Raw genomic sequence first — 14,716 nt, forward strand, 5'->3', positions numbered from 1 at the left:
ACCTTGTTGTGGATATATCTTGTCAAAGGTCGCACAACATACTACTTGTGAAAACTGTTATCTGGAACAATATGTTGTGGATACTATACTTTTCATAACCTAAGAGACCAAAGCAAAAAATACAACTTGGTTATTGATTTATTATTAGAATACATGCCAATGACTTACATTCTTTGCACTTCTAAGCTTTTTTAATCAAGCCTAAAACTATTTCATGTTAGGAATTACATAATTTTGTGAGAATATAAAATTTTAGCCTTATCACCAAAAAAAAAAAAAAAAAAATGTTGGGTTTCTCTTTGTTTGTTTGGGAAATCTTCCTGGCAAGTTAGCCTTATTGCTTGAGACGAACAAGTATCCTCAAAATACAAACATGAAATACCCATACCTTTTCGGAAGGTTCATTTTGTTGATTGTGAAATATAAACTTGTACCTTTTCTGAGCTCATACTGGAATTGATTGTTGCTTTTCTCGACTCAATGATCAGAGATTGTATGGCTTTGCAACATGCTTGATGGCTGGTTTAGCCTGTACACTTCTAGTAAGTTTGACTGCACATATGAATCCTTTAATTTCTGTTTGCTTGTTATACATTCCTGGCACAACAATTTCCAAGTTATTCTAGCAATTTTCATCGCCTTTTGTTCTTCTACCATGTGCCAATCAGATACTTCATTCCGCTCCACTTGAGGATACATCTAAAGTTTTCCATTACTTAATCAAATACCAAATTGAGACAAACGTAACGACGTTATTGATTAAGAGTTTATGTGTGATGTTAAAGTTGAAATGTATTAGTAGGTTAAGATATTGAAATTTGGTTTCAATTTCATTTCATCTAAAGACTAAACATAATATTTTTTTTCCTGCAAAATAGTTTCATTAAAAAATGTAAGGATGTACAGTCAATTTTGAGTAAATATAATACAAACTATTGCTGACACTTTTCTTTTGTTGTGATCTATAGTGGTCCAGACATTTGCCTCACTTGTTTTTCAAGGCTTTTAGCTTTTTATGAAAAATCTTAGTTTTTGTCTTAGCTCCATTGCTTGAGGGCGATGAAAGGCCTGTTAAATTCTAATCGGCATCTTCACTTAATTTTTTTTGGTGGCAGTCAATGCTTGTTTTCTTCAATCCAATCAAGTTTGGGATAACGTTCACCTTTGGGAATCTGCTTTCACTTGGGAGGTTTGTTTCGGATCGATGTATATTTTTCATACAATGATACAAGAACAAAGAGAGTAGGAATATCCTACATTAACGAAGGTCGCTTTTGTATAGTCTGTTTGGTAATATCTTTATTTTGTAACATCGAAGCAGCATGATTCATCCTATTTGATATTTTGATTTACCCTTAGTTCATTGTTTCTTTTATCATGTACTCTCTTTATGACTTGGTTCTGTCGTCTTTTCCAGATTCTAAAGTTGTCTTTTGTATGGCAGCACAGCCTTCCTCATAGGCCCAAAACGGCAACTGACAATGATGCTTGATCCTGTTCAGATATATGCAACTGCTACATACCTCTCAAGTATTATCAGCTCTGTTTTCCTCTCTATTTGTGAGTCTATCAGCTTTTGTTCCAACTAAGTGGTCATATGGCTCTTGGGATATACAATTTTTTTTTTGCTTTGTAATTTGTTGGTGCCTTGTAATTGTGCAGGTCCACAACAAGCTCTTAACTCTTGTGGCAATCATTATTAGAGTTCAGCACTTATTTGGTAATTCTACTTTAAAATAATCGATATAAATTATGTTGTAGTGCGATACATGAATAACGGTAATGATCTCTCTAAACAAAGTGTGAATGAAATGGTTCACTGTTTATTGAATTCTAACAAATGATTACATTGTCTTTATATAGTAGACAGAGTTAGTTACAACTTAATAACAACCTAAACGATGATTACAACAGAATCAGTTACTTGTCCAAAAAAAAAAAAAAAAAAAAAAAACAGAAGCAGTTACAGAATGACGAGGTGTCATAAACTTGACTTTATCATACTCTGACTTTCTTGATCTTTGACTGTTAAATGATATGAGTCATATATATCCTTAATACTCCCCTTCAAGTTTGAAGGAGAAGGTTGGACTGAAAGCTTGGAAAGTAAGAATTGAAACCTCCGAACAGATAAACCCTTGGTAAAAAATGTCCGCCAATTGATCTTTTGTGCACAAATATTTAACTTCAATTTTTTGAAGTGACCAATTCCCCGACATAATGATAATCAATCTCCACGTGTTTTGTTCTTGCATGAAAGAGCGGGGTTGTTGCCAATGAGATGACACTTATATTACTAGTATCTTGCATTGCGATGGGGGGAGTGAGAAGGAGTAGAGAATAACACTCCCAAGTCCCCGGACACCTTTCAAGAAATCCAATTACCATCGGGGAAGAGTGGGGCTCTCTTCTCCAAAACAGTCTCAAATGAATTCTAAGGGTCATGCACTGTAAAAAGAATGAATGAATGAATGAAGCTCTTTCAAATCTCATCTCAAAGTGTCTAATGTGACTGGGACTTGTTACATTCAATTTGCTTAGAGAACGTTAATTGAACCAAAAAAAAACACCCAAAGAGTCCAATTCCACCATACAAACAAATTCAAAGCATACCCAAGTTATTAAACCATCCAAAAACAACAAACACCACCAAAATAATAAAACCCCATCACTTCACTTGATACTTCATTTTAAAAAAAGAGAGAAAACAAACTAGTGAACCAATAGATACTACCTAAATTTGCAACACTTAGTAAACTATAATCAAGAAGAGGGGAATCGATAGTTAGCTAAAGTGTCACCCCCTTCTCAAATAAAAACAAACCCATATCGCGGTAGTTCATCAAACAAATTGCAAGTATATATTCAATCACACACCAAATATTGATCCATAAACCTAGTTAGTACATGTTGACCCGATTCTCGCAAGCCATGAACAAGTCATAGCTTTCCCAATAACAATTCGGGGAATCCATTTCACACCAAATCTGGAATTATCAAAAACACTTCATGTTCAATCGAAAAGTTATAAATCATGAATTGTGCGACTTGTACATAGTATCATTCACCAAGCTTGGTTGTAAATCGAATGGTTTCATAGTTGATATTTATCCGACGATAAGCTCTTTTACTAATTTCATCTAAGAGTCACCAAATAACTATGGAAGCATGCAATCCTGCCTTGATGAACTCCGCCTCTTAGTATTTGAGCAATACCAAATGCTAAGATCCAAACACAGCGATAAAAGTAATCAACCAAATTGAACATCATCAATTTAGTGAACATGTAATTAGATAAGTAAAAGGGCTAAGAAATTATTTTACCTAAGTAGCAGGGAAGAATCTTTGGCTTGGTAATAACCTCGATGAATCGCATCGCCAGTTGTAAATTATGTATCACCCTCCTTGTGCAAACCACATATTGTACTGGTACTTGCTTAGGAGCAATATATCTATAAACACCCAATTTAATAAACACACGAGAATCAATCATAATTTTCGAATTCTAAACACCACCAAATCAAAATCAAATAAGAAAATTCGTATGAAGCAAACTCAAAAATCGGGACTAACTTGAAAATGGTGTTGGCAGATTTGGATTACCTTTTGGCCGACTATAGCGACAAGAGGAAGAATTAACAAGGACCAAACCTAGAAGTGGTGGGGCGGGAGAGAGAATCACAAACGAGAAGAGCGATATTGAAATCAAACCTTTTTATTTAGCTTTAAACACACGTTATCTGTGGGAGTTGATTTTGTGGGTGAGATGAGAAAATGTGGAGGAAGGAATTTTTTTTTTTTTTTTTTTTTGGAGTGGTATACGGACAGATACCAACGAAGTGGATTTTGGAATGACTTTTGAACCCAACCTCAAGAGTGTGAGAGAGAGAGAGAGAGCGAGAGCGAGTTAGGGCTTTGGGTGGTTGAAGAAGAATGAGAGAGAGATATTGGAGAGAAAGAGTGTATGGCGAAGAAGAAGAGAGGAGAGATTACGGGATACAAACGTACGCGAAACCAACCAAATGAGATTTTGGCTTCTTAGCGTTAAGCTCCGGCTCACTTGATCCACGATGAACCGTTGGTCTTTGTAAAGAGAAATCTTGAGATATTTGAATAATGTACATAACCAATACAATTTTGCATTTGTATGTGCCAAAGCCTCTGTTGTTGACATCTTGCCACAATGTGCTATTTCTTTCTGAGACCATGAAATTAAGTTTGATCCTAAGAACACACAATATCCAGTGATAGATCTTCTATCCATGGGACAGGACTCGCCTAATCTGCATCGGGGAAGGCATTCAAATGCAATGTTGTTTTAAGTAAACCAAAGTCCATGAGTAATAGCACCCTTCAAATATCTCAAAATTCTTTTTAACTGCGACTGAAGTGAAGTCGATTCGTGGCTTATGCATGAACCGACAAACCAAATTAACACAAAAGACACATCCGCCTGGTCCATGTCAAGTATTGAAGTCCTCCTACCAAAGATTTGTAAACTGTAGGGTCAGAAGAAGCTCGCGATGTGATTATCCAGTTTACAACTACTTGAGATAGGTGTAGATGAAGGTTTAGCCCGAAGCATATTTGCTTTACTAAACCAAGAAAATAATGCATTGAATCCAAATCTTTCATTGAAAATGTGCCATTGAGTTTTGCAATGATCTCGTTATAGATAGCAGGACCTAGTTAGTAAGTTCGGGGACGGGGAATTATTTGGAGCGTGAATCAAACCATATAAGTTGAGTTACTAAACATACTAAAAGCAGGTTGAAAACAATTTGAATCAACCACAGATTGGTCATTCCTATCAAACCATATAAGTTGTTAATCGAAGCTTTGTGTTTTGGATCTTAATGCCTCCTATTTGGTTGGCGAGCGAGAGATCGTGATTTGTGAGACGGAAAACTCGATGAGAAAACATAATGTAGATTGAAGCGGCGGAAGCAACATTTAATCAAAATCTACATTTTGTAGAACCCTAAAAGTCTCACATTTTATTGAATCTCACTCTATAATTCATAAACACAAACACAACTAAACAACTAAATGAAACCCTAACCATAAGCCCTTATTTATAATAACCCTAATAAACAATAAACCAATAGAAAAGCGGAACCGTGACAAATAATAACTAAAGACTCCTCCTAACACACACGAGAAACGACCATGGGATGGGACTTGAGCTATAGGTGCACGCTTTTATAATATATGGAGGAAACATAGAAATGATGCGCTATGTCTTCAAAACAACGAACTCATGTTCTACATCAAAACATCTCATTAGTAGCTCTTTCGAAATTCATAGCTCTGGATAGGGTTTTATAAGAGTGCATAAAACTATCAAATTTGTTTTAAGGATAGAAAGTAGAAATTTGTCAATTTGGGAAAGAGGTATTACAAAAAAAGTGGAAAAGTTGTAGTATACTTTTAGGGAAGTTTGGGAGGTGTTTCAAAATTATAAGAAGTGAGAGAGCAGAATAACACTACTCGAGAGTTGAGGGTAGGTGTTGGGAAATTCGGCTATCTTATAGCGTAGAGATACTATCTTTTGGAAGACTGCCGTAAACATAACTTCTAATTATCTTGTAATGAAAAAGAAGACAATAACAAAACCAACCTGAAGGAGAAACACTTTAATATCTTGTTTTAGAGAAATAAGTGGCTCACGAGGAATGGAAAGAAACGCCCTGGCAAAACGGTTCCACTATTGCTCTATAGATTAGGGTCTGGCCATTTATTTGAGTATTCTTCCCATTATTTTTCCTCAAAACCAGCGTTTATGAGCCACCATTTATCACTCCTGTCAAAATCTACTAAGTAAATTGAATATTGGGCACAATTTTACTAAAATGTTGTATTTAGTTCGTAAGTAATGTTTCATTTCCCGTGAGATATCATTTTCCTTGTTTTTTTGATATAGTGGTTTTTCCGAATTTTGTGTGGCTGTTCAAAGCGTGGTCTTTCCTCGAGTGTTTATATAAAGAAGAATCAACAAATGTTTCTTTAATGGGTATGAAATTTTGGAGTTGTTTGTGATACCACTGGGCTTACCCTTCAAATCTTTGCGTTGAGTTAGCTAGACCCCTCAACCCCGCCCACATTGCACCGCTAATCGGCGTAGCTTAATGCCATAGCAAATAGCAAAGTGCAAGAGCATAGTAAGAGAGGGGTTGTAAATCTATTTACTAATGTTAAAGCTTGCACTCAATGCATTTTTCAAGCTCTATTAAAAATCTACGTGATCTCCTATTAAAACGGGAATTCCTTCACCTATTGAAAACATAAATTCTAGCACTTCTACATTAAGTCATCTATTAAAACGGGAATTCCTCTCCTATTAAAATGGGAATCACACTTCTAAATTAAGTCATCTATCGAAACAGGAATTCTTCACCTATTAAAATGGAAATCACATTTCTTAATTAGGTAAACGGAATCCCTCCCCCAATTAACGGGTTGCCTTCACTTGACGAGTTTTTATCAAGATAAATTTCAAAATGGCCTGTGCATAAGCATACAAACTAGAAGGGCTTAAAGCTCCTATAATTCCAATATCTTTTAGTTTATCCGATTTAGCTTAATGAGAGCATAGTAAGGAGATGCTAGTACGGAATTCACTATCCCACGTCGTCAAATTGACACGCATAGTGAGGAGAGGGGATTTACAAAGTCCATTCTCCCACGTTCATTGTAAAGATGAAATTTTTAGTAACTTGCTTTTGACGATGTATTGCCTTGTGTGTTATTTTAATGATAATGTATTAGTATATCTGATGTAGATGTTGAAGTTGTTGGTGTCAGTGTCAAGGGCGTGCCCCCCTAGTTTGAGTCCAAGCCCATGGTCGTGTTTTGTGTGTGCAATTAGGAGCCCATTAGTTAGTATTTGCCATGTGTTTGTTTTTTATTGGTTTGCTTTGTTGTCAGGGTTAGTATAAATAAGGGCTTATGGTTTCAGGGAGGTGTTTTAGTTGTGTTTTTGTGTTTATGAATAATTGAGAGATTATCAATAAAAGAGTTGTCTTTTGTTTGATTAATTCAAGTGTAGATTGTTAAAATGAAGCTTCCGCCACTAAAATCCAATAAAAAAGTTGTCTTTTGTTTGATTAATTGCAGTGTAGATTGTTAAACTGAAGCTTCCACCAGTAAAATCTATGTAAAATCTATATTAATATCTTTTTTACGATAATCAAATCTACATTAATATCACAATAACTGCTTAGTAAAGTGAGCTCTCCTTGCCATGATAGATGATTTTCCAGTAGATTTGTGAAATTTTGCGAAACATATATTGGGTTTCTGAATAATTCACTCCAAGAGCAAAAGCAGAGGTTCAACCTTTGCTCCCTCCCTTCTACACCACGAAACACCACTTTCTGACAACGCATGGTCTTATATTGTATTCCAAATAGCTGAAGCTGTATCATGTAAAAGAGTGATGATCATATAAAGCAAATGTTTGAACAGCCAGTTCCGGTTGTAAAAAAACAGTCCCGTCTTTGTTTTATGTGACAGTTATTGTTTCTAGCTTTATTCCGTTCTTGTCATGGTTAATTGTCATAATATTCTTCGTTCTTTCACAGGTATAGCTTGAGTTACATTCCTTTTGCTCGGTCCATGGTTTCCAAAATCATGACTACATGCTTTGACAGTGAATTCTAAGTCGTTTTTGACGTAAGAAGTGTTCCAAGTAACAAGTTCCCACACAGTCCTGCAGTACTTTTACTCATGAAATTGGTGATGCATGCAGTCCACCGAATGCATGTAAGTTATGGTGTCTGGTTGGTGCTAATAGTAAGTTTTGGTGTCTGGTTGGTGTTAATCTCTTGTACATTTTTAAACTAGAAGGTTCATGTTTGTTGAGTAAAACATAAACTTTTGTGGTTGTGTTTGGAGAACAAAATAAGAAAGAAGGTTTAAAAGACATAGGATGACCTGCACCTGTGTGTGCGTGTGGCTCTAAACACCGACGATTGAGAAGCTGTTCAACTTTTGAAACCTCATGTATATTTTGGTCAGATATTTCCGTTATTAACTGGTCTCAAATAATTTCTGAATCAAAATTTTGGTATATCAACAAATGCGATGATAGACAACGCAGCCGTTTACCAAAGTCTAGCTGTGTATCTCAAAAAACCAATGCTATGCTTTTAAGAATTGGTTTGGAGTGAACATTTATGCGAGAAGAATGTGAACAAGGTTTATTTATTGTTATTATTGTTATTAGATTTTCAAAATTAAGGCTCTAGTTTGAAATTTGGAGCCTTGCGCCATGCAGCCACGCTTTTACTATCAATCTCTTTTGCTCTAAAATGAAAGAGAAACCAAATTGATTGAGAGAGAGATCAATAAAAATGATGGGAGAACGAAGAGGGGTAAGTCCAGTATATTATTATTACCTTCTCCAGAATACTGCTTATAGCTAAATTCGCCATATTTTGTTTTGTTTTGGTTCACAGATTCGCCATCAGATTAGCACAAAGGACAACAAATTTAAACTGCTTCCTTAAGTGTCTTTTTCTAAGATTATGTATGGTTAAAATCCTACAAAAATACTTACACAGCAAGAAGGAGCAAATTTGGAAGGAACTTTTGACCTTTTAAACTCAAAATTTATCAAAACCAGACCGTTGGACAATTATTCACGGACGCTTATAGACAATTTATAATAGATATATGCATACTTAAAATGCACCTCATTAGTCACCAAGCAATGTGGTTTCTACACCGTGCCTTGCCTTGTCCCCGCCGCGCCCCCCTAACAGTTACATTGAGAAAATATGACCAATGATTCTTGTTTGTGTATAAACCCACATGCATAAAAGTGAATCCAATCACTTCACTTGAGGAAGGTACACGAAAGAAATAAGAACACATAGGCTACCAGCGACGTAAGGAGCTCAGGAGCTCTAAACCCTAAGGAGCTCAAGTGTCCAAGTTGGTTGCAACAGTACCGATGGAACTAGGAATGAACCGCATATCCAGCCAACGACTAGTGCTCCAAATCTGTCATCAAGTCGATACATAAAACACATAAACATAAGTTTTCCATATGGTTTCGTACTTATTTTGGTAGTTCACTACTTGATTGATCTTCTAATAAAGACATACCCAAGAATGGATGCTCTAGCTAGACTCTTGGTCTTGTCATTTAGGAAGTAAATACACGCTGTCAACGAGATTGCCACCTGCACAAGTAACCCAGCAATTTATACAGAAGCCTAGTTAGTGACAAACACAAGCAAAAATGTCTCAATTTCAACCAAGGCTCTCAGTGCTTAAAATGAAAAGCCAGGACAGGTTGTTAACGAAAGTACAATAGTAATATCTCCAAGAACAATGAGAGATCTATGTACCATTACATTACATGTGAGGCAACAGCTCAACAGAAAAAACAAAATCAATAGTCCTGTATTTCTTTCAATTTGAAATATTTTATCGGTACCAACCGTTTGCAATAAGAAAGCCCAGGAAGATAAAGTAAACAATCTGTCCAATTTGTTTCCATTTAACTGTACAACGTGCAAACGATGTACTCAAGACTAGATGATTTTCTAGACAGGGTCCTTTTGGAGTTTGGCACTTAAGTTCGATGATAATAGAAGCCCTTGTGTGGAACATAGTAATAGTAATTTCGAATATAATAGGATGGAAATCAGTTGAATGCAACGATAATTAGAAAAAACCACTTTTTCAAGTACATCTTGGATAAATGTTTTTTAAGAACATTCAACTTCGAGCTAAACTACGGCAGGTGTGCAATTTATGTTAATTTGTCTATAATTCAACTCAAACACTCGAGAATATAAAAAAAATCAACAAACCTGAAATGCAGGCCCACCATCAGCAGAATTCATGATACTCCAGCCTCCCATGAATGCAAAGAGAAACAACCTTCTCATGATTATTACAGGTGGTGGAAGTTCTACAAAATCAAGTAAGGTTTTCATCCAAGATGGGGACACCTCTACTCTCTTTTTCAACCTAGTTTTCAAGTTGAACTTTGTTTTCTTCCATTCTTTGTAGCTGTTCATTAAAATTTTCTCGAAAGCACCTTCAATAGACTCTTCACTTCTTTCATGTCCCGCATATTGTTGCAAAAGAAAATTGCGTGAACTCCAGATTTCATCTTCAGAAGCATCTTTGCTTATCCCAAGACGCTTCTTTGGATCCCACACTTTCGTCTGTGGAAATTTTGGAAGGTTCCCTGCAGAGAAGACCCAAAAAGATAAAAGGCATAGATCTAGGAGAATATTAAAACTATGTGTTTGTGCGTGTGAGTAGTATAGCTGGAAACAAAGCAACTTCAAGCCTTCAAAAAACAGTAAGGAAGATCAAAGACAATTGCTAAAAATGATATTACTATACGTCTATACATAGTACAGTAAAGCCATCTGCGTGATAACGTAAAAGTGGTTCTGGGAAAGAAAGTGTGTTGTCTGCATGGCATGATGATTGATGAGTCATACAGGACACTATCAAATGAATAGTTCTGCGATATAAATTTGAAATATTCTAGAGTCTAGACGCCAAAGCAGCAATAGTGCGGTTAGCCATCAAAACTTGGGTTTGCATTATGAATGCTTCCTACCACAGGAAAAAAGAAGAATAAATAGTCCTTCTAAATTGTGCCGTTACGATAGTAGTGGGAAAAAAAGAATATTGAGTAAGAAATGACCAACATTTCCAGCATCGGTAGATGAGATTATAGTAATCACCAAGATTTGTCATACACTACGGAGTTAATCAAAGTAGGCTGTGTTTGAAATCCAATTCTATCATGAAAATTATCCAGCTGCTCGTCTTATATTTCCTGTGTTTAGTTTGCTTCCCATGCGCACAAATACTTAATCATCTATAAATTCAACTTGTCTTTCAAGTGCAGTAAAACTTTCCATGGGCATGTAACTTTCCTACACTGAGACAAGAAATAATTTATTCATCCCGCGTTAAATGCAATGGGACCTTACCAAATCAAGGGGCTGGTGTTTCGTCTCGGCTAAATGAAAGTGCAACAGTGACCCCAAAGCACATGAATCACTACTTAAATGATAGCTAACTAAATGGAAAACAAATTACAACATTATTTAACCTCAATTACTTACTAACCAAGCCCAATATTTGGTTAACTAACCAAGCCCATATATTTATAGACTTGTGATGTAAACATTCTAAACTTGTTCTATAGGCCTGAGAACAAGTTCAGAAGTGGCTTGCTTTTGTTGAGGATGAGTTGAGCACCATCAGTCCAGTACCATGCTCACAAAATTCAAGCAGTTCTGAAAATTCTAGCCTGTTATATCTCAACGTGATGAACTTCAGTTTTTTCTTTTTTCATAGTGATTATGTCCATATATACTGATGAAATCAACTACGCATTCCATCTTTTGACTCTGAACAAGAGAGAGAGATGAGGACCATTTTGCTGTTCAACAATAATACGGACTCCTTCAAAGCTTGGTATGTAGCAGACTAGCGGTTCAACAAATATATATAGACACGATTTAAATTCTAGTACAAACACAAATATACATGACTAGCAAGAAGCATGAAAGTTATTTACAACCTTCAAACACAAAGTACAACATCGAAGAAAGCCACCTTACTACCAAGCCAACACACGGAACATCTATCTGTTTTCCCACTCTTGAGGCACAGGGAGAATTATCTCAAGTTCAAAATAGGCCATGGACCTGGAGCGGGCAGCAAAGGCCGAATCATAGGGACATTCCTCAACCGAAAAAGCTTAATTTAGACGCGTTGAACGGTTCATTAATTGAGACACCTTCTGCAAAATCACAGTAAAAAATAAAGCAGTAACCAACTTGGAAAACAAATAGGACCTTTCTTAAAAGAAAAGTGTGAAACCCCAAATTGGATTGCATGATTGGGTCACCTGCGGGCTGTGGATGAGCAAGTAAACCAGTTCAATAGAATCCATACTGAAACTAATATAGGGGCGAAAATGTTTATCTTCAATTTAACAGAAAAGTGAATGACAATATGCAAAATACAGTTTGTAGGATCACAAGCTCCAAAATGATAACACCCCACCAAACAACTTCCTGCTGTTGTTTGACTTGTAGATGAAGAGTAAATGGGTGAAAGGAAGAAAGCGAACTAGTCACAAATATGTTTTAGGACATGGGATTTAAAAAAAATCAGAAACAGCTATTACCCTTAATGAATATACTCCCAATCACAATAACGAACCTGTCACACTCATTCTTCTATGAAAACCAAAAAACAAAAGAAGTTGTAAAGGTGTCAAAGCAAGATGAACTTCCGTATAAGAAGAAATATGTTCCATCCTCTTTTCAGGTGAATGCAATACACAAGTCTGCTCTGTGTCGAAATCACACGACCTAATTGTACAATCCTCAAGCATTGCAATAACATGTCCACTTATAAGAGCATAGTGCTATACAAGGCAACATGCAGCAGAGTCAAAGAAACATACAAAAGAAGTCTAATTAAACTATTACATATGATCCCCCAGTCACCCAAAAGTAGTAGATGAGCCAAAAAAAACATGCAAAAAAGTCTAAACTATTACATATGATCCCCCAATCATGGTCCCAAAAACTGTCAAACTGTTATATCTTCACATATTCACTGTAGTAAATCAGCAACCATCCCAACAATGACTCCAAAAACTGCCATATTGGGAAATCTTTGCATTTTTGCACCAGTAAGTTAGCAACAAGCTTCAAAGGTGATCCAAAATCTGCTGCATCCTTAGTTCTACACCTAATAATCACTTTCAAACAATTAAATAACCATAATCAGTGACCAAAGCAAATTCCAATTATACACAAATGCAAACAAGTTATAAAAAACTTCAGAGAGTTTTATTTACCAAAAGTCAAAAGAGACAACTCAAACCCTCAATCAGACCTACTCTCTGACGAAATCACCGCTTCGAACAGTTCTACAGAGACGATCGAAATAAGAATAAAACAGTCGTATAACTAATAGTTAGGAGTGCAAAAAACTATTTATTTTCACAGTCCGCAACCAATTTTGAGTGCAAATGAGGGCTTCAACTGTGTTAGGTCGCAAAGAGCTACGAAATGGGTCAATTATACGGCCTCCTGTGCTAAAAGCCGACTCCGACGCAACGGAAGTCACTGGAATGGCCATCAAATCACGAGCCACGAGAGAAAGTATGGGATACTTGGAGACATTAGCTTTCCACCAACCCAAGATATCAAACAATACATATTCAGGTCAAGTATCTTGATTCTAGAAATGAACCCACCTTCTATGGCTCTACTCAGACTAACATTTTATTTTTTACTCGGACTAACTCAGTAGAAAGATAAACAGTGAAAGTTTCAAAAACTACAGAGAAGTGAAAGACGTATGGAAACAAACATGAAGAACAGAATGCATGAAAGACATTACTGATTGATCGTACCTTTTATCGAATCTGGATTATAGGATTGGCGGAACTTTTCAACTAATGACTCATAGAAAGGCTTTGCTTTCTGAGGCGGCATAGCAACATGAAAATCTGGCTTATTACCCTTCAGAACTCCAACAATGTGAACTGACTCACTGGAGAAACAAACACCACATTACCATTAGTCCATTATTAGTATCATTATTCAATTCATTTATTTATTAAATTTTTTGTACTCTCGAAAAAAAGGTGCACTAATCAATTGAATTACCCAATAAAACTCCATAATCTCTCTGCATAACCTGCAAAGTGAATAAGAAACTAAGAACTCATTGCAACATACAACCAATGGGTGGGTGCATTGAGTTTCTACCTATTCAATGATTACAAATAAATAAAATTAATACACACAGAGAGACTTACATTTTGATCCCATGCTTTGCCAGTCTTATCATTCGAGAACAACCTCATGTTCAATACTTTCCTACCTAAGAAACCTTTTTTCCAATCCTTAACCAGGGCGCATGGGGGAAAGTAAAACAAGTTAATTATTATTCTACCAATCCAAAAGGTGCCAATCTAGATACAGAACTTACTGTCAGGGCCAAGGAGGGAGAGAGTGAGAGAAAGAAGAAAGACTTACAATTACACTTCTTTGGGGTTTACCATGAGAAATGCAATCAACAGGTTATTGTTTACTATTCCATTGCCAATACACGGATGTCCCTCTAATTCTGAAGTTGTTGACTGTTGAGAAGATATAAGATTTTATTTTTTATAAGCACCTGGAGCTCTCTACTCTTTTCATCATTCTGTTACTAACGTTGATCCAAATTTAAGTCCTTATATGAAATTTCTAGAGGTAGGAAGCTGTTGTATAACTACTTTCGCAGAAATAAAAGTGTCGGTCCGTATAATAGACAGAAGGAAATACTAATTCAAATCACAGAGTCAACTGAAACGATCCATCGTACTTGTATTCTTTACTTGCCTAACCTATAAACTGATAATTAACATAAGATAAGAGGAACTTTAAGAAGCAATCACTTAAAAAAGTTGCCCACTGTGATCCTCGTGTATAACGCTATTGAGGGACCTCTCACTATCATTATATGAATATAGACAGACGACGACAACAACAACAACAACAATGAGAATGATGAAGATGAGGATGAGAATGACAAAATTTTAAAATATTAAAATCCATTCAAGAGACAAGAATGATTTTTTTAAAACAACACCGTCTCTTGAATGGATTTTACCTATTGCTGCAATTGAAACAGGAATGATGATATGGACACAGTGCACCGA

General features: G+C 36.0%; 1 protein-coding gene and 1 pseudogene across 2 annotated transcripts; one reads left to right on the forward strand and one right to left on the reverse strand.

Annotated features, from left to right (window-relative positions):
* The first annotated feature begins 284 nt into the window (after positions 1-284).
* Positions 285-7,924, forward strand: LOC147473101 (uncharacterized; annotated as a pseudogene). Its single transcript, XR_015210577.1, has 6 exons — positions 285-327; positions 445-542; positions 1,116-1,189; positions 1,445-1,560; positions 1,663-1,720; positions 7,584-7,924. The product of XR_015210577.1 is annotated as an uncharacterized LOC147473101 (transcript).
* A 654-nt stretch (positions 7,925-8,578) lies between these two features.
* LOC147473102 (protein CHAPERONE-LIKE PROTEIN OF POR1, chloroplastic-like) lies at positions 8,579-14,650 on the reverse strand. Its single transcript, XM_086587818.1, has 6 exons — positions 13,829-14,650; positions 13,677-13,707; positions 13,421-13,560; positions 9,825-10,207; positions 9,112-9,188; positions 8,579-9,006 (listed from the first exon to the last, which is right to left on the reverse strand). Exons 1-6 carry the CDS (start codon positions 13,839-13,841, stop codon positions 8,910-8,912), a joined length of 741 nt encoding a protein of 246 aa, XP_086443944.1. The 5' UTR covers positions 13,842-14,650; the 3' UTR covers positions 8,579-8,909.
* Between the last annotated feature and the right edge of the window lie 66 nt (positions 14,651-14,716).

The sequence above is a fragment of the Coptis chinensis genome, unplaced genomic scaffold (assembly GCF_015680905.1).
Source record: "Coptis chinensis isolate HL-2020 unplaced genomic scaffold, ASM1568090v1 utg4735_pilon_pilon, whole genome shotgun sequence".
Lineage (NCBI taxonomy): Eukaryota > Viridiplantae > Streptophyta > Magnoliopsida > Ranunculales > Ranunculaceae > Coptis > Coptis chinensis.

Coding starts and splice junctions, on each gene's coding strand:
- LOC147473102 (XM_086587818.1), bottom strand. Junction 13,561..13,676: donor AGATTATGGAGTTTTATTGG/GTAATTCAATTG, acceptor TTGTTTCTCCAG/TGAGTCAGTTCACATTGTTG. Junction 9,007..9,111: donor GCTAGAGCATCCATTCTTGG/GTATGTCTTTAT, acceptor ACTTGATGACAG/ATTTGGAGCACTAGTCGTTG.